This window comes from Lentinula edodes (assembly GCF_021015755.1).
Source record: "Lentinula edodes strain Le(Bin) 0899 ss11 chromosome Unknown C8R40scaffold_2, whole genome shotgun sequence".
Taxonomy (NCBI): domain Eukaryota; kingdom Fungi; phylum Basidiomycota; class Agaricomycetes; order Agaricales; family Omphalotaceae; genus Lentinula; species Lentinula edodes.
The window spans coordinates 939,948-957,191 of record NW_025764308.1 but is presented as its reverse complement, the minus strand read 5'-3'; the positions used below and the strand labels follow the sequence as shown (position 1 = coordinate 957,191).

Sequence of the window (17,244 nt, the reverse complement as noted above, 5' to 3'; positions counted from 1 at the left end):
CATCGGTGTTAGAGCGCAAGTAGTAAGTACACCCGGATCCGTACATTCCTGATCAGGAGCCGAGACCAACTTTGACTTTTCTGTGCCGGGACATGTGATCCGTGACAATGGTACTTGGGATGAAACGGTCACAATCCTGCATAAGTATAAAGCTTACCCTCTGCCCTCCGTTGAACCTCGCTTTCCCGGGATCCGTTATCTTCCCATTTACGAAAGCACATAAAGGCAGCTCAAAGACGTTCAGGCATTTGCTTTATCTACTCCTCCAATCTCTAACTACCTCCAGGATCTAAACCTTTGTTCCTCTTACTTGCCACTTTTCGCCCCTCAGCATAATCCGTACAATTCATCCGCCGCTATGGGTATGAGTTACCGCCGATACTTATACGGAGAGCGCGTATACGGATGCTCCAAGTGCAAGACTCATCTCGCTACAATACATTCCATGATATCCAGAGTTTGTGGCTAGACTTAACTCATCGCCGACTGCGGCGTTAACGGATGTTTTCACTCTAGGCATTCAACGGGCAACATGGTAGAGCATATCTATTTGATGTAGTGTAAGCACAACAACTTTGTTATGGTTTGGATCCATTCTGAATCGGCCCCATGCAGTGTCAACGTCGTAGAGGGCGAGGCTTGCGATCGACCGATGACTACTGGAAACCACACAGTCCGCGATATCTATTGCATCAAGTGCGGCACCACACTGGGGTGGAAATACGTTGGTGTGATCCTTTCTCATGTGACGTGTCGTACTCATAGCTTTGTTTTTAGGATAAGGCCTACGAAGCATCCCAGAAATACAAAGAAGGCAAATACATCCTTGAACGGAATCTCCTTGTTGATGTCCAGTAATGGGCCTCTCAAACCGATTTGACGGCCGCGCCGCGGATATCCCGTCCATTGCTTTCTCCTGAGGTGGACCCATTTCTTGGCCTGGTCGCTCATGTATTTTAGGATGTCAACATCCGTCTTTCGGACTTTCGTGGAATTATCGAAATATCAACACGGTTTGTAGAAGGGACGTCAGGACCGCACGTGTCCGCCAGATGGATACCCAACACCCACCTCATTTTCACCTTCAAGTTTCGTTTGCTTGATCTATTCGAGCCTTGGTGACTTCTGCTTTGCTGACCGTTTATTGCAGCAGAGTTTCCGAATCACCTTCCTAGAAGATGTGTCGGGGTGATACATACACCCACCGTTAAACCCAATTCATTTGGTCCTACTCTTTTCTGTGTTCACGCTCAGTTGTATATTTGACATGACTCTTACCAAGTCATATGTACACTGTCTCAATCGCGGTTCCTTTGATTCATACGTTCCCTCCTCGTACTCTGTCACTGCCTGTATCATAATAGGTGTTTGCGAGCATTTTATAATATCATAAACGGTTCACACTAGTGCTGCTGCGCTACAACCTGCTACGACATTGCAGAACAGCATTGCTAGACGTTAATGAAGAGTTTTTCTATTAAAAACAGCATTTGGAGAGCCTTTCCTTAGGGGCCCAGATAGATATTGTTTGTCTGGTGGATGATGGTGTCTACCCATCTGAAACTCCAAACTAAATTCGCAGGAATATTTCTCATGCGTTGACAATTTAGGTTAGTCTCAAATAGTCATGTTCGTTTTTCGGCAGCTGAAGCTCTACTCTGCACTGTGCATTACAACATTGTATTTGGCGGGTTCACTCGACTTTGTAATGATCCTTTACGACCTAGAACTGAGAAGAATATCAAAAGATTCGATGCGCCTCAGCCTGTGTGTATGTACGGTGCCGCGGGCGCCCAATAGTGCTTTCGGGACTCAGTACTCAATGCCGGCCGGCCCCGAGTTAAATAAACTCTATAGGCAGACTAATGGCAGTCCCCAAACAAATGATCCCCAAGCTGTTGATCTTTGAGTATATAATCCAGCCAGCACACATCCTCCGATTCCTTGTTATCTTCTGAAGCGTCTTGCATCACTGACAGGACTTCAGTGCTTTTCGTGTTTGCCGCCTCTGGCCTTACTGTAAACGACCCGTTGCATTCTGTCCACTCTATTCACTATGGGTAAGTTCTTCTTACCGAGTTTTACTACGTATTTTGAACCCGTTTTTTTGTCTTGTCAGCTTCATTGACGATTTCACCGCGTCCCTTCGTCTCGTCGCCTTTGGCAGGTGCATCCCAGCACACGGGTGTCGCCACAAGACCAAGTGTTCCTAGACGGAATCCTTCTTTCCCGTCTTCCCGTGCCCTACGTCCTTTCCCCAGCGTTGCTAACGCGCTTCGACCTTACTCTACTGCCTCCAAAAAGGCTGTGAAGCTCATTGAGCCACCTAAAAACCAGCCTTGTGTTTTTATGCTCAACCTAACGCAGGCTGAGTTCGGCAGGCAGGACTGAAAGTTACCCCTTTGACGGACGAAAACAGCATTTATGCTTGTGGGCTGTTTGGGTGATCCTCGCAGCGCTTGCTCGACCGCTCTTGCGGACGGACTTCAACTAGATTATAGATGTGCACACAAACACTAGCGCGCACATCTCTTATCCGTCGTCCTCTGTTTCCCGATAACATTATTCCTATCCGACTGCATTCCTGTTTTTCGTATACAGCCTTTGCGTATTCTCCCTGACAGATGAATGTTCGTTGTCTTTGTGTTGTGAGACCAGTCGCCGTGTGGTTCCGGTGGTTACAGTGTATGTATTCATTAGATTCTATCAATCGTCGGGAGTAGGTGTTTTTGTAAGAATAGAGTTATCTTGATCCCCTGTTGATCCCCAAAGCACTTTTGTATATTTTATCAGTACGTTATCGTGTTTTTCCAGAGTTTGTTGAATTGGAGTGGTTATATCAGTGTTCAAGTATGTGGACTTTTGGTATGCTTGGACCAGGCTTCGACTCGACTGCAAATTTTCTCAACGGGGTATAAAATAGGGCCAAGCATACGTGTGTTACTTACTGTATGTAGAAGATACCCACGGTCATTCTTGGCTTTGGGGGTGTATGTACATAGGTCATGGTTAACCATGGGGGAACGCGGGGTAAACTTTCGTGCGGGGAATACTTGACCTAATGACGATATACCATACGGTTCCAGCTGACAATGGCATTGTCGTTGGTAGCTTACTACTGACAAAGACCACTCACGAAGTCTCTGACTAGCTCTGACTGCAATTTGAATGTGTCTCCTTCCAGCGTACGGTGGTTCTATGAGAATGGCGTGAATCTGGCGTGAATGCACTATTTTGGTGAGCTTAGCGCAGGCCTAAACCGACCACTCATGTGAGATCTCTCCGTTATAACTCACAGCGCAGCGTCACGCGAGTGTAATTGAGACATACATAGAAGACTGTCATTGTCCTCGAGATTTGCTCTATGCATACACCCATCAATTTCATTATAAACAAGGTTCGCTGTAGCATGGACTTCTAAATGTAGAGTGGGAAACGGAGGATAGTTTCTTGACACGATAGAGTTTGCGATCATGGCGCGGACCAGTTCTGAGCAGTTCATGAGAGTTGAACAATCGAGTTGCTCACGTTTTGTGAATTTGAACCTGCGAGAGGAACCTGTAGCTTCAAAACTGGAATTCAAAAAGTAATCGGTCCTATTTCCCAAAATTAGATCCGCTCACTTCGTGAACGTAAAGCTGAGAACATTTAGAGGTTTTCCGAGAGTCGACAAGGACGGAGGCAATCGAGGTGGAATGACCTCCCTTGCTTACTATGAGGGTACCAATCCTACGCCCACATCTTTATCAGATAATGACCACTTCGGTGACTAGTAATAGCCGGGCGAGAAGATCGAAAATTTAAAAGTCTTCGGAGCCGTTGTCGGGGAAATGCTCATGTCGAAGGAAAATCGAATTAGAAACGCGAAACTTGCGCAAAATTTCTGAGTCTCGCGTGCATCGATAAACTGATTTGAAGTTACTACTGGGTTACTACGTCAGTGTGCTTTTGAAGCACCGTAGTCTACCTGCCGTTGCAGTTTCTTGTCCTTGAAGCGTCAGGAGAGCTTGAACGAGAGCACTCTGCGAGTTAAATACCTATGCGATGGCAATGCAATGTGTGATCGTCTTTTGTTTCCTTTTAAATTCCAGCGCTTGGAAATTTCTGATTCGGAACTCTGGTCGTTCCGTTTTTAGCCTTTCGCTGCATGTAGGCCAGAATTTGCACAGGCACTCTGATGTACCGGCACTGCTTCCTGCCAGTGCCATGCAGGAATCGAAGAAATGGGTCAAGTAACCGAGACCAATAAGGACAAAGGTACCTTGGGCTGTCCTATCGATCCTTTTGAGGGTGGAAAACGGAGAATAATGGTTGGGTTCGAGTCAAATATGTTAGAGATTTCCGCAAGATGAAGAGGCTTAATCACGGACCGGAAACTTCCGGACTTTACATAAGCTCAGAGGGGCAATACACTGCTTCAAATTCCAAGCTTGTGTTACTACACTGTTAGCTCTCGATTCTTACCCAAAGGCTTTTCTCTGCGCCTTTCGTTACGACCCGTCCACGAACCACGACTTTTGCACGACGATTGTCTGAATCTTCTTCTTCCTCTTCTCTCGTCAAGCCAGAGCTTGTCTTCCCTGTCAATATCTCATCACCTTTCTCCTCGCTCTCTTCCTGCTTATAACTCTTCATCTGTATTTCCCTATTCGACACCTTCCTTTACGCTCGCCGAACTCTTTTCTGAGGTGGATACTCTCCTATCCAATCGCTTAGCACCCTTGCTGATTTTCTGCTCGCTCAGAAATGGATAACTGGAGAGTTGCTGTCCTTGGTGATGGTGGAGTGGGCAAGACAGCCTTGGCTGTTCAGGTGAGTTTTTATGTTTTTTTCAACCTTCCGGAAATCCGACAGTATTCTTTCCCAGTTTACGCTCAATTGCTTTGTTGGTAAGCGCTTCTTCGCCCGACGTTCCGAACATTCGTTGACCCACACAATTTCAATTCGCATTATACAGAAGTATGTCGACCAACCTTTATCCCATATGGGCCTACGGTTTGCTCATAGTTTCACCGTTAGACTTATGATCCAACAATAGAAGATGCATACCGAAAACAGCTGATAGTAGACAATCGAATGTGTTTTGTCGAGGTCATCGACACTGCTGGACAGGGTGAGCACCGTCGTATTTGATAAATAGCCTGTTCTCAGATAATTTATCTAGAGGAATACGCCACACTACGGGACCAATGGGTCCGGTAATGCTATTCTGCCTTTCGGCTATGAGTTTCTCAGCTCATTTTTATCTTCTACATTTTTTAGAGAAGGACAAGGGTTCATTCTTGTCTACTCAATCGCGTCGCGGTCAACGTTTGAACGCCTCGATATATTCCGGCAGTCGATGCGACGAGTCAAGAGAGGAGACCCGATCTTCATGCTGGTCGGCAATAAATGCGACAAGACCTGGGAACGAGAAGTATCAAAGGACGAAGGACAGGCACTTGCAAGACAATTCGGTTGTGAATTCATTGAAACCTCCGCCAAAACAGCGCAAAACGTCGAACGTTTATTTACGGACCTCGTTCGTGCCCTACGACGGACACGCAATGTAGAAGCAGGTCCTCCCGCAGGCGGCCCCGTCAGGCCGCCAAGAGAAAAGAAAACGAAGTGCATTATCTTGTAGGAGATTTTACTGGGATTACTGGTTGTTAGATTCCCTTCTTTACCTTCTTTGATGATACCACTATATGATCTTTCTTCTTCAATGCTTTTCTACTTCCTGTTCGCTATTTCATCTTCTCGCATTACTCTTCCACTTTGCTCTTTAGGCCGCAGGCATTAAGGTATCCGCAGTTGCTCTGTGTAGTACACCTGACGGATCTTTTTATCGAGCGATCGCGATACACATCATTCCTGTAAACCAGCTTACTTATCAACCACGTCTCACTACCTGTCACTGGTCAGTGTCACTTGAACACGTATACGGTTTGTACTGTTGGACACATCATCAGTTTGCGAGGGATGATCAGGGCCGCCCTATAAAGAACCCCTGTTGAACCCGTTTACCACCGATGTCTTTCCAGTGTAGCAATGCTGATTTTCATGTGCGCTCTGTTCATGACAACGAGTTGTTCGCCGTGCGCCGACAAGCGCTATGCAGCAGCGAAGTTTTTCGTGAGTATCGGATTCTGGCTTGCATACTTACTTAACACCAATCATTTGTAAATTCAGGTGACATGTTTACATGTTGTGGCGAATCCGAGGAGACTTTGGACCTTCACGAAACTGCTGACAGTCTGGCAGCGCTCTTAATTCTTCTACACCACCCCCCACAACCGCCGACAAAAATCAAACGTGATAAATACAATCTTATACCAAAGGTTTGGAACGATCCAAAAACCGTAATACCTCTGCCGTTGCTCCCAAGACTCTTTGAGCTTGCAGATAAATATGCATTGCCGCCGGATTCTGTTACAGAAGTATTGGGAGAACACCTTTTGGCTCATGCATCTGAAGAACCCTTGACGGTATATGTAATCGCGCATTCTCAAGAGCTACACCGTATTGCGTCTCAAGCAAGCCAGTTCCTTCAACCAATGGCGAATTATAGCTTGCATGAGGTGAAGGCGATACCTATTGAGGCATATCATCGTTTCGTCCAATTACAAGACACTCGAGTCAAGGCGATGCGTAAATATCTGCTTTCAGAAGATATATTCCCTCACGGTAAGACTTCTGACGAAATTCGGTGACTTATATTCACCAAACTCTGGTTACAAATTCTCATAGGTTACGGGATTTGCGCCTCACATTCGCGAGAGACAACACAACTATGGCATTCCAAGAGGATGAGCCTCGCTGTTAAGGTGGAAACATGTAAGTACCGCTGCGAAAATTAGGGCAAAAACCTATCGTTCTCATTGGTACGTTTCTTGTCAAGTGACGGATGTTGCCGGGGAAATGGAAATTGTTGTTTATCAAGAGCCCGTTCAGAGCTGTGCGGTGTGTCGGAAAGCTTGCATTGCAGCAGTGGAAATGTTGAGGGTTGGTAACAAATCCCGCCATTGTGATTTCCGCTGCGGCCTGTACTAAAGACAGTATCCAATCATTCTAGTACAAATGTCGCAAGATTCCAAGGACAGTGGACAAACTGAATGCTTGAACTGCAGCGCAGCGCCTCATGGGGCTTCGTGGGGTTTTTTGCTGTCTTTGACTCTTTTTGGGATAGCAGTTATCAGCCCCTTCCGTCTGTCCTGGACTAGTAGTATCAATCATGACTACAGGAACGGGAACAATAAATGGCTATCTTACATTTAAACTTGAATGATCAAGTTTTGTCAATGTTATTCTGATAATTCGAAGGGTATCATCATCACATATACATAGATAGAAATTTAGAGGTAGCTATAGGCGTCTATTTCTCATCCACTTCGGTCACTACAAATTCAATGGAGAAAGGGCGTATCGCCACTCTCGACACAGAAATTCTTGTTATCGATGCGCAACTAGACATGTTAGAACGCCGAGAAGCCGAGGTGCGGCGTGTGCTGAGCGAAATGAAGCGGATGCAGGACGCAGTCGTTGCTGAACGAGAGGCATTGGAAGCCAAGCGAAGAGAAATCATTGGTCAAAGACAACCTATCAACTGGCTTCCCGGCGAAATCCTCATCGAGATTTTCTCATTTATCTGCAGCAATCCTGACGAGAATGAGTCAGCGACCATCGAAGACCAAAATACTCTGGTCAATGTAACGCATACTTGCAGCAAATGGCGCACGCTTGCCCTTTCCACTTCTCGTCTCTGGTCATTGATTCACGTTCCTTGCACTGGATGGAGCAGGGAACGCGTTTCGGCTTTTATAGCGCGCTCTTCTGACGCGCCTTTGGATGTCGTCTTTGGTGGGCAGGGCTGCTTTACCCGCACTGAACAGTGCACACCACTCTCTCGGAGACTGTCCAGAGTATTGGGTATACTCATGCATAATTCATCCCGCTTGAGGTACTTATCAGTAGACTGTATGGCCGTGGACACGTCGGCGGTCATTTTACAAATGCTCAACGACAAGAACAACCAATATCCCCTCCTCTCTTCCCTTTCGCTCGCCATCACGCGGGAAGTTGCGCATCCTGCATCCTTCCCGGAGGCTCAGAGGCCGCTGATAGAATTCTATAATGCGAAAGAGCAGGCTGGTCGCCTAAAGCATCTTCGTATGCAGCGAATTCCTCTTCTTTCCCTCTCGCCGCGGTTCTATTCGTCATTGACGACGCTTGACATTTCTTTCGCCAAGCTTCCCCTGCCCAATTCAGCACCACTTCAGGACTTTCTCGCACTACTCTCAACGACTCCTCAACTGATTCATCTCTCACTTTCCATGAATTTGTTGACGACTCCCCTCGACGAATCTACACAGATAAATCCAGTCTTACTTCCCTATCTGAAGCATGTAGACCTGAACTGTGGGCACTCTGTAGTTCTTCCGCGAGTATTTTCATATATCAGCGCAACTGGGTTGGAGAAGATTGAGTTATGGCTTACTCCTAGCTCTAGTAATTTGACACTATCTGTAACGCCGTCATCTTCCGAAAGTCGATGGTATTCCACCCAACAGAATCTACACTTGTCATCACTGCAAGACTTATGCCTCCAGTTCATTGGTCGAGATCAAGATTTATTGAGCTCCTCCCTTCGCTATTTCACTTTCCCTATCCTACGAAATCTCGAAATCGTCAATACTGATCCCGGGGTTCGTACTCTTACAAAGGCTGACGCCGAAGCACATCACACTCAACTTCCTCCCATGCCTCGATTCGAGTCCTTCTTTCGCGATCCTCGCTTTCCTTACCTCACGAGCCTCTCTCTTTCTCATTTCGAGGTTGAAGAATCAAGAGTAGATTCTCTTTTGGGCTATATTCCAGCTTTGACCTCACTCTCTCTGGATACAGTGACGAATTGCCTAGTGTTATTGGAGAGCCTGACGTTGAAGGCCACTCGAGTAGCCGCTGGACATTCGCTCGGCTGGATGTCAGAGTTCTTGGATTCTCCGAATAAGCAGAAAGCCCAGCAACCCCAACGTAGGATGAAATTTTGTTCAAGATTGGAAGCATTGTCGCTTTGGGGATGTGACCTAGATATGACCGTTCTTTATAACATGATCAAGGCGAGGAACGATCCCACCCAGGATGACGATGACGATACTGGACCTTACACCACGGTTCTTCAGTCTTCGACTAAACGTTCCGCAACAGTATTGCCAGCTCGAAGAGTGATTAGACCTCTTCGCAGGGCAAAACTTTCATCACAATCAAACAACCAAAACGTTGAATCCGTGGGTATATCGGAAGATGACTCGTCTACATTATTCGGCGCCTCTAGTTCTGCTGCAACTGTACTTGCAAGCCCTGCTATTTTGCAGGCCATGCAAGCCAGTGCTGCACAACCCACTTCCCAGGTGTCCTACCTACGAGTCGCAGGATGCAAAGGCGTAAACGATAGGGCGGCAGGACGTTTGGCAAATTTGGTAGCTGATGTCGTCTGGAGTGATTAATTATTTGTGATGCCAGAACATAGATTAATCTTATATGATCTACATTTTCACCAACTAACGACGGACACCTGCGCACGTATGTGTACTCTATGTACCATGTATTAGCCATTACAGTGAAACCATACTACCCATAGATATGATGGGGGCACTGTTTGCGATCGTATAATCATGAATGCAATGTAAAACAAAAAACATTAAGTATTGTGCCATAGCAGAGTCTTGAGGTTTTTCCAAACTTCGGAATCCCGATATAAATATGTCATCGAGTTGAACATTCCTGGCTGTATTGTTTCGCCTCTCTCTTTGAATAACCACATAACGGCACCCCATGAAACTGCAGCTAGTACAGCAAAATACTGAGGATTGGGAGGCACAGGTTTTACAAGTGCAGTAGCCCTTGGCGATTGTGGAGAAGACGAATATGGAGATCCAGCTCGAGGTATGAACGAAGCTACTACGCGAGCTATCACGTATAAAACAATCTAGTAATGCAACGTTAAAATGGAACTGATGTAAACTACAAGAAACATACACACCTGTTCATTGACCGCCGTTCGTTCTCCAAACACGAGAAATCCACCAATGAGGCCTGCAATAAACGTATCTGCACTCCGTTCTTTTCCACCATTCACTTTCTTCTGGAGCAGCAAAAGTGTCTTGTAAAGGGATACGAATTTGGCAAGATTAAAAGCGTGTTGTTTCGTGGCGCGATAGATAACTTTTAATCGTGTCTTTACACTTGAGAGAACCATTAGATTTGTATCAAGACCTAGAACGAAGAGACACTTACTCTCCGCGCCCAAATAATATCGACATCACGAGTGCATGGGGGAATCTAACTTTTACACCATAGACAAAACCATTGCGAGCGCCTTTAAGAATTGCGAGGTAATCGTGGAAGACAGGATTCAAAAGGAAGTCATTGATAGTAGATAGGTCCATGGTAGTTCGGTATAGAAGCAAGAGACAGCACAAACTGGCAACGGGTAGCAAATCAGTATTCACATGCAAATTCGAGATGCATAGTCGCCGGAAGTCCCGGAACGGCTCCAACTCCCTTAAGTAGTTTTCGAAGGACTGACAAAAGCCGACAAAACTGGCGCGGTGTCGTCCATCACCCTGACACCGAAACCTGTGATCTCAACGAGAGCGAGAGAACGATATCATCCTTTATTGCAGAAATTATATGTATACTATATGTATGGTAATGAATAAATCCAAGGCTCTCCTTAGTACTCTGCAAGACTGAATGCTCGGCATGGCAAGATCTCCAGCTGTGGCACAAACCCTAAGCGGAGAAAGAGAAGAATGGTTACACACTCACCCCCTCATCAGGAATCTTCTCAAAACCTTCACTAAGCACAACAAATCGACGATACCGCTTGTAGAACCTTGGCTGAATCTGTAATGTTTGAAGTACATCGGCAACTTCTTTGTTGACCTCTAACACAGAGTCCTGTTCGAAAGCTCTTGCAGGAGCGGAACCTACACAGAATTTGACTATTTCTTTATGATTGAGGATGCGAAGCTCTTGTTGTTGAAGATTCCAGCGATCATTCGAGGCTGTGGGGTCACTTGTTAAACGCAATACTCCTTCGTCGAGCATGTTCAGCAGCTCAGCAAATGCAAAATTATCATCTAGGCTAGAATGGGATTGGGGTAAAACTACCAAGCATACGTGCAATGAGAATAAGAATTTATGCATACCTTTCCCATATCCTGATGTCTCCATAATAACTTTTAATTGCCAATCCGAGCACAGACGGGACAATATATACCTCCCAAAGAGGGTGCACTGCGACCTCATGTATTTTTTGCATTAAAAAATCAACGTTACTTGTCAACGCTTTGGCAGTAAATGTTATAATTCCACCTGATGCATGATTCTTAACATAGCAGAACAGGATCCGTAGAACAAAGACATACCAAATGGGTATACTTCATCCACATTCCATATTTTATGTGAGGAGTCTGCCTCAAAGAGGATGAATACTGGCTTGAGCTCCTTTACCCGAAGGAGACCAGAGTGAAGGCTTAATTCTCGAAGTTGTGATTTATGCACAAATATGATGTCAGATTCTGAGAAACTAGACATAGTATATGTCTGTTTAAAACAAGGGTGTAGCTCGGCTAGGTCACTCATTTCCATTCCCGGCGAAGTCAATACATGACACGATAGATGGGAGTTGGCTTGGAGCCAGTCTTGAATATCCTTCTTAACCGAGGAGGAGTGAAGAGATGCACTGCAAGTCGACATTACTTCGGTATTCTCCGGTGCACAATCTTCTGAAGCTGACTGTTGTATTTCTTGACTTGTTGTAGGGCCTGTATTGAAGTGGCCATATGGCTCAGTATATGTTTCTTCACAAAATGGTTCATCTTGAGGATCTGCAATTACTCGTGCATTTACATGCCGGACAGCAGGCTTAGGTTTTTGTCCGAGAGCCAGTCGACTGACTTTCGGAATACTATCTTTCAGTGTTTGGGATGTTCCAGCTTCCACTGCACATCTATCGAGGAAGTTATGAGGATGTCGGAGAGCGGTTGCACCAATTTGCCGTTGATTTTTTGTGCTCAACCTGGAGAGTTGACCTAACTTGATACCTTCAGGAATGAATGTGAGACCCAAAGGCACTGTATCATCTTCCATGGATCCTTTTGCAGGTGGTGGATCGAAGGACTGTTTGTCAAGATATTAATTAATGGATGTGAATTTTTGAAAGTTTTGTTAGTTTTGTTCACCTTGCCCTTCCCACGTGTAGGAACAGACAGCTGGATGTTGAAGGTGAGAACTTACTCACCAACAGGGATAAGCAATACACACCATGGCATTGTCTGAGTCCGATGACTCAAAACCTTCTGTCTCAACCGAGTCAACCCTCATCCTTCTTGCTTGCTTGTTCTTCTTTGGTGAAATTTTTCTTGACTGATGCTAGTAACACGATACTCATAAACAGATCACTTCTGGGGCCGCTCTATTGAGACTCACAGTTTCGTCGGAGCTGCATTCTTCTGACTCCGAGCTGGAGCTTGGGGTTTCGCTCCGGGGCTGGGGAAGGGGAGATGAGGTGCAAAGAGTTGTGAATCAAATCAGAAGTCTCACTCGTGTCACTACCAAATTTCTCCGACTCGATGTAGGTGGAGGTATATTGATTACAAGGCGTTGAGGAGGTGCAGGGGGACTTGAACTTGAAACACTATTATCCTCATCAGAAGAGACTCTTTTCCTCTAGGATTTCGACGAAGTTGAGTCGAGGTTACCAAAGATCACGGTTTGCAAAAGAAGCCATAGTCAGGCCAAATTATTTCAATGATACTTACTTTGGACGGAGAAGAAATGCTTGAGTCCCCTTTCATCAATTTGATACGTTTACGTTCAAGATAAACTTGCAGCGATTCTTTGCATATACCCAAATTTTCCGCGGGTTCCCATCTAATTCACCAACAAGAACTGAATATATAGCATCCATATGAAGGTGTATGGGCTCACGAGTTGTAAGATTTTGGCCAACCACTCCACTGAATATCATACCATCCATGCGAAAGACATTGAACAATACTCCATCAGATTGTGTTCTTGAGCATTCATCCATATACTCACTTGAACTAAATACTGCTACTTACACAGTGAGTTAAAACTGTGTTGTCTAAGTCAAGGATAAGCATACCACAATTCCAGATTCATTTCTTCTATCGTCAAGCACTTGATCTACACATAGGCAGGCTACTGAGTCCTTTTTGCAACGCACCAATGAATGCGAGTCACGTACCGACAAGCCAAAGTTTTTCGCCTGAAGATGTTTGCCCTACGGACTTTTTGTAGTGTGATTTTTTCGAGCTAGGCATAATTACTGTGGAGTTTGAACTTAGACAAGTTGAAGTTCAAGAAAGAGACGCACGTGTAATGAGCGCGGGCGCTTATTTCTCTTTCCCTCATCGTCATGTCGTCTTCGAAGACCAAGACGAAACATGAAGAAGCTCTTCAACTGCTTGATGACCTCGATTCATTCACTCCGATAGAAAGCGCTGCTTCTTCTGGTTCAGCTACTGCACCAGCTCCCGAAAGCGAAACTGAAGTTCTGGCTTTCCTCGACGAGATAACGCAGAAAAGCTCTGAACCAACACGACCTACAACTGCCCACCTCGAAAGACCGGCCTCAAGGACTGGAGCTCCATCTTTAAGGAAGAGCACAGAACGTGTTAGGCTGGGAGGTTCGTCATTGTCTACTGGCACATCCACCCCTTCTAGGGCCGGCACACCTCCGACGAACTCTAGAACGATAGGAAGCTCTGAACCGGCATCGGACCCGGCTCCTGCAACTGGAGGTGGAGGTAGCTGGGGGTGGGGCTCTGTTTGGACTACAGCTTCAGCTGCTCTACAACAAGCACGGTCGGTCGTCGATGAACAAGTAAAGAACTTGCCAAGTAACGAACAGGCAAAGAAATGGAGTGAAGGGGTTAAAGAGTACGCCAAGACACATCAGTTAGACAAGCTTGGTAAGTCCGATGCTTTCATCGATTCTCACTAGCTTATATCGAGTGCAGGACAGGATTTCAAGCGCGTCGGTCTTTCAACGCTGACCGATATCCTCAATGTCGTCGCTCCTCCGATTTCTGAGCACGAAGTCATTCAAATTTGGCTCAGCCACGACATGAGTGGCTACGATGGTATAGAGAATATCGTTTATCGTGCTATGACCAGAGTATGTGTCGAGTCGATTTTATGCCAGCGATTCTGGTCCTCATGATAGTCTCGTACGTAGGTTCTGGAGCAAGTCGAAGGCGGTGATCTAATCGTGAATCGGGGTGAAGAATCCCGGCCCAAAGACGATGCAGGAAATGCCGCGAGAGAACTCAACACCGTCGAAGGCTATGAGGCCGCTGTGAAGCTTTCACAGGTGAGGGTTCATTCGTGCTATGCGTATCTCTGCTCATATACGTTGTTAGGCTAATCTGGACGAGCTCATCAAGATCAAAGATTCTGCATTGAAGGCCAAGAAGGAGACATTATCATCAATTCAATCGCCCACCTCGTATTCTTACGTGTACCTCCGTGTACAGCCGTATCTCACCTCATACAGCGTCCCGTCTACAAGCGCGTTGGCTTCTACGGACGGATCTGCACCTGCAGAGCAATCCAAGCAGCAACATCTTCAGTTTCTACTTTACCTTTCTGATCCCGACCACAATCTGATCCACTCCACAATCACGCAGTCTGTCCCAGGAGCCTGGCTTGGGATTTGGGATGATTATGAGTGGGTCGAGGATTTAGTTGCGGAAGTCCTGCGGGTTGGAGTGGAAGTCATCGGTCAGGAATATCTTGTTTCCCGAATGGGATGGGGTGGATTGAATGTGAAGGAGAAGCTTGGAGATAATGAGGGGGAGTCGGAAGGGACTGTCGAGAAGGAGGATTCGTGACTATTGGTATAATAATACAATACTACAAGCTATAAGTTTGATTTCTGATATTTTTTCGTGTAGTTTTATCTTGACTTCAAAAATACTTTCTTTTTAGTGTATACGTCGGCCAGGGTTATATCAGGGTGATCTCATGTGCCCAAGTGTATGAGAAGCATTCTCATACCATCTCTGCTAATTCTGCTTCTCGCTTGTTGAGTCGGTCTATTTCAATGTCCATCGCAACATTTGCCATTTCAATCTGTAGAACACTTGATATAAGCTCTGTCCAGCGCGTTTCCAAAGCGTTGAGTTGTGCTCCGGTTTTGGTCTGTATATTCGGCAGAGGATCAGGATGAGGGGTATCCAACGTAAGGTAGGACAGGAGAACGTACTTGGAAGTTTTTACGATCTCGGTTTACGTCTTCTGTGAGTTTTTTTAAGTCTTCCAGAGCCTTCTCGACTTGTTTGGCGGATGCCTCGACAAGGTAATTATGTACTCTCCACGAGTTTGCGCCGTATGTTTGCAGTAAGGTGAGGTTGGTTTGTCTGTGGAACCATACAATCGTTACAAGATCAGACGACCGATTGACAAAATGATACGTACCGAATCCGTTGATGCTCCAACTGGGCCCGAGCGTTATTCAAGGATGCTTGCCATTCTTCATCAGTGGCAGGAACGGAGGCAGGCGGAGGTAACTGATATCGGGTAGTGTCTAACGGCGGAAACGGACGGTGTGATTCGATGCGCTCAAGTTCAGCCTGAAGTAGGGGATTTTTCTGCAGAATGCCATGTCACCGTCAAGAATTCGAGCAAACGAAGAGGATACGAACAGTAAACAATTCATAGGCCGGTGGGACGCGCGGATGTAGAGTCGTTGGCGGTTTTGGCTCCCGAGCTAATTCCTTTTCAACCTTTTCTTTGAGAAAAGGGAACTTTGTGAGGTCGTCGTCGTAGTAGGGTAAAGAGTCGAAGATTACGGGAGCTGAGGGAGAGTCAGAGTTGTCTGCCATATCGGAGTATAGGAAAGAAATGAGCGTGGGAAATTAGATATTCCCTTCATACCAACGAATGCTCTCGAGGATAGCAATACGGCCTGGTCAGGCTTTCAGAGCAGCCTCTGCTTTGTCTTCAGTGAGGAGGGCTCGCTTTATTCAGAGCTCTTCGTCGTTCAAAGGCAAGTAGAACCATTCGATAGAACACGGTTGAAATAACACGCTTCCAGCTTCTGCCTCACCCTTCACTGAACCGACTTCTCCGAATCCATCCGTCGAGAAATATGCGCAGGCTGCTGAATCTCTTCATACCTACGGCTCATATCTCATGCAGTGTCTGCCCAAGTTCATCCAGCAATTCTCTGTGCTCCGAGACGAATTAACGTTGTACACGGCGCCTTCTGGCATCATCCCTCTGCTTACATTCCTCCGAGACCATTCTCAATGTCAGTTCAAGAGTGTTATGGACATCAGTGGAGTTGATTTTCCGGAGAGAGAGAAAAGGTTCGAGGTTGTGTACCATATGTTGAGCGTTAGGTTTGCTGGAAGGTTGAGGGTCAAGACATATGCTGGTGAGGGAGACCATGTACCGAGTGCCGTTGAGATTTTCAGAGGCGCAGACTGGTATGTGTCTGATTGAGCTTGTGTATGTCCCAGATGCTGAATGTCTGTGTGTTAGGTACGAACGTGAAGCTTGGGATCTCTTCGGAATCTTCTTCAGCGGTCATCCTGATCTGTGTGTCTCTTTTTTATGGACAACGAGGCAATCATACTAACCCAATGTCTGTCTAGTCGGCGTATCCTGACCGACTATGGTTGGTCTATGCTATCTGCTCTTGTATGTGCTGTTGATAACGGTTTTTTAGGCTTCGAAGGCCATCCTCTCCGGAAAGACTTCCCTCTTACTGTAAGTAGCAGAATATGAATCCTGTGCCTTTTACTGAGGAACGTCAAGGGATATACGGAGGTACGGTATGACGAGGAACGTAAGCGTGTCGTGTACGAGCCCCTGCAGCTCACTCAAGCCTTCCGGTAAGGTTCATGATAATATTCACCGCGAAATCATTAACATCATCTTCACAGGAACTTTGAATCTCTTTCTCCTTGGGAACAAATCGGCCAAGGTGTCAAGCCAAATCGGTACGCGTTTCGATGAGACTTGCTGAGATTTTTGCCTCATTCTCATTCTATGTCTGTAGCCCTGAGGAACTCAAACCCTTACCTCCACCAAAGGCTGAGCCAGAAACTAAGAAGTAATATACTGTAGATTGTTTAGTCTATGTCAATGAAATTCTGTTTTGGCTTGACCTGAGGTTGCGATGCACTTACGAAATTTTGATCCTCGGACGCAGCACTTCCTTTTTGG

At 46.0% G+C, this 17,244-nt stretch overlaps 10 protein-coding genes across 10 annotated transcripts; 7 read left to right on the top strand and 3 right to left on the bottom strand.

Annotated features, from left to right (window-relative positions):
* Positions 1-358: 358 nt before the first annotated feature.
* On the top strand, positions 359-858 carry C8R40DRAFT_1157987 (Yippee/Mis18; the record flags this gene model as incomplete). Its single annotated transcript, XM_046229688.1, has 4 exons — positions 359-457; positions 517-560; positions 616-724; positions 778-858. 4 exons carry the CDS (start codon positions 359-361, stop codon positions 856-858), a joined length of 333 nt encoding a protein of 110 aa, XP_046091524.1.
* Positions 859-2,139: 1,281 nt separating this feature from the next.
* Positions 2,140-2,391, top strand: C8R40DRAFT_1033124 (uncharacterized protein; the record flags this gene model as incomplete). The annotated part of the gene is made up of 1 exon (XM_046223319.1): positions 2,140-2,391. A coding segment is annotated over one exon (252 nt), but the record flags the coding sequence as incomplete, so codon positions are not given.
* A 2,355-nt stretch (positions 2,392-4,746) lies between these two features.
* C8R40DRAFT_1033603 (ras protein) lies at positions 4,747-5,623 on the top strand (the record flags this gene model as incomplete). Its single annotated transcript, XM_046223352.1, has 5 exons — positions 4,747-4,812; positions 4,868-4,885; positions 5,020-5,113; positions 5,165-5,198; positions 5,263-5,623. The coding sequence occupies 5 exons, from the start codon at positions 4,747-4,749 to the stop codon at positions 5,621-5,623; spliced, it is 573 nt and encodes a 190-aa protein (XP_046091522.1).
* Positions 5,624-5,817: 194 nt separating this feature from the next.
* Positions 5,818-7,344, top strand: C8R40DRAFT_252575 (uncharacterized protein). Its single transcript, XM_046234493.1, has 5 exons — positions 5,818-6,114; positions 6,172-6,666; positions 6,730-6,816; positions 6,881-6,984; positions 7,055-7,344. The coding sequence occupies exons 1-5, from the start codon at positions 6,012-6,014 to the stop codon at positions 7,100-7,102; spliced, it is 837 nt and encodes a 278-aa protein (XP_046091521.1). The 5' UTR covers positions 5,818-6,011; the 3' UTR covers positions 7,103-7,344.
* Positions 7,345-7,388: 44 nt separating this feature from the next.
* On the top strand, positions 7,389-9,485 carry C8R40DRAFT_1165391 (uncharacterized protein; the record flags this gene model as incomplete). Its single annotated transcript, XM_046230685.1, has 1 exon — positions 7,389-9,485. The coding sequence occupies one exon, from the start codon at positions 7,389-7,391 to the stop codon at positions 9,483-9,485; it is 2,097 nt and encodes a 698-aa protein (XP_046091520.1).
* A 194-nt stretch (positions 9,486-9,679) lies between these two features.
* Positions 9,680-10,427, bottom strand: C8R40DRAFT_1033117 (Tim17/Tim22/Tim23/Pmp24 family-domain-containing protein; the record flags this gene model as incomplete). Its single annotated transcript, XM_046223318.1, has 3 exons — positions 9,680-9,967; positions 10,022-10,223; positions 10,276-10,427. The coding sequence occupies 3 exons, from the start codon at positions 10,425-10,427 to the stop codon at positions 9,680-9,682; spliced, it is 642 nt and encodes a 213-aa protein (XP_046091519.1).
* A 370-nt stretch (positions 10,428-10,797) lies between these two features.
* Positions 10,798-12,775, bottom strand: C8R40DRAFT_1165389 (uncharacterized protein; the record flags this gene model as incomplete). The annotated part of the gene is made up of 8 exons (XM_046230684.1): positions 10,798-11,128; positions 11,193-11,358; positions 11,412-12,165; positions 12,228-12,257; positions 12,310-12,417; positions 12,475-12,534; positions 12,589-12,682; positions 12,747-12,775. 8 exons carry the CDS (start codon positions 12,773-12,775, stop codon positions 10,798-10,800), a joined length of 1,572 nt encoding a protein of 523 aa, XP_046091518.1.
* Positions 12,776-13,426: 651 nt separating this feature from the next.
* Positions 13,427-14,903, top strand: C8R40DRAFT_1165388 (maintenance of telomere capping protein 1; the record flags this gene model as incomplete). The annotated part of the gene is made up of 4 exons (XM_046230683.1): positions 13,427-13,982; positions 14,031-14,188; positions 14,249-14,383; positions 14,433-14,903. 4 exons carry the CDS (start codon positions 13,427-13,429, stop codon positions 14,901-14,903), a joined length of 1,320 nt encoding a protein of 439 aa, XP_046091517.1.
* Positions 14,904-15,063: 160 nt separating this feature from the next.
* On the bottom strand, positions 15,064-15,896 carry C8R40DRAFT_1033763 (breast carcinoma amplified sequence 2; the record flags this gene model as incomplete). The annotated part of the gene is made up of 4 exons (XM_046223366.1): positions 15,064-15,213; positions 15,278-15,431; positions 15,490-15,662; positions 15,717-15,896. The coding sequence occupies 4 exons, from the start codon at positions 15,894-15,896 to the stop codon at positions 15,064-15,066; spliced, it is 657 nt and encodes a 218-aa protein (XP_046091516.1).
* A 31-nt stretch (positions 15,897-15,927) lies between these two features.
* C8R40DRAFT_1243469 (NADH-ubiquinone oxidoreductase 30.4 kDa subunit) lies at positions 15,928-17,184 on the top strand. Its single transcript, XM_046233590.1, has 8 exons — positions 15,928-16,060; positions 16,109-16,502; positions 16,558-16,614; positions 16,671-16,693; positions 16,745-16,785; positions 16,834-16,910; positions 16,962-17,018; positions 17,078-17,184. Exons 1-8 carry the CDS (start codon positions 15,955-15,957, stop codon positions 17,133-17,135), a joined length of 813 nt encoding a protein of 270 aa, XP_046091515.1. The 5' UTR covers positions 15,928-15,954; the 3' UTR covers positions 17,136-17,184.
* Positions 17,185-17,244: the final 60 nt, after the last annotated feature.

Coding starts and splice junctions, on each gene's coding strand:
- C8R40DRAFT_252575 (XM_046234493.1), top strand. CDS start 6,012: ATGTCTTTCCAGTGTAGCAATGCTGATTTTCATGTGCGCTCTGTTCAT. Junction 6,115..6,171: donor ATGCAGCAGCGAAGTTTTTC/GTGAGTATCGGA, acceptor TTGTAAATTCAG/GTGACATGTTTACATGTTGT. Junction 6,985..7,054: donor CAGCAGTGGAAATGTTGAGG/GTTGGTAACAAA, acceptor CAATCATTCTAG/TACAAATGTCGCAAGATTCC.
- C8R40DRAFT_1243469 (XM_046233590.1), top strand. CDS start 15,955: ATGCTCTCGAGGATAGCAATACGGCCTGGTCAGGCTTTCAGAGCAGCC. Junction 16,615..16,670: donor TTCAGCGGTCATCCTGATCT/GTGTGTCTCTTT, acceptor ATGTCTGTCTAG/TCGGCGTATCCTGACCGACT. Junction 16,694..16,744: donor GCGTATCCTGACCGACTATG/GTTGGTCTATGC, acceptor ACGGTTTTTTAG/GCTTCGAAGGCCATCCTCTC.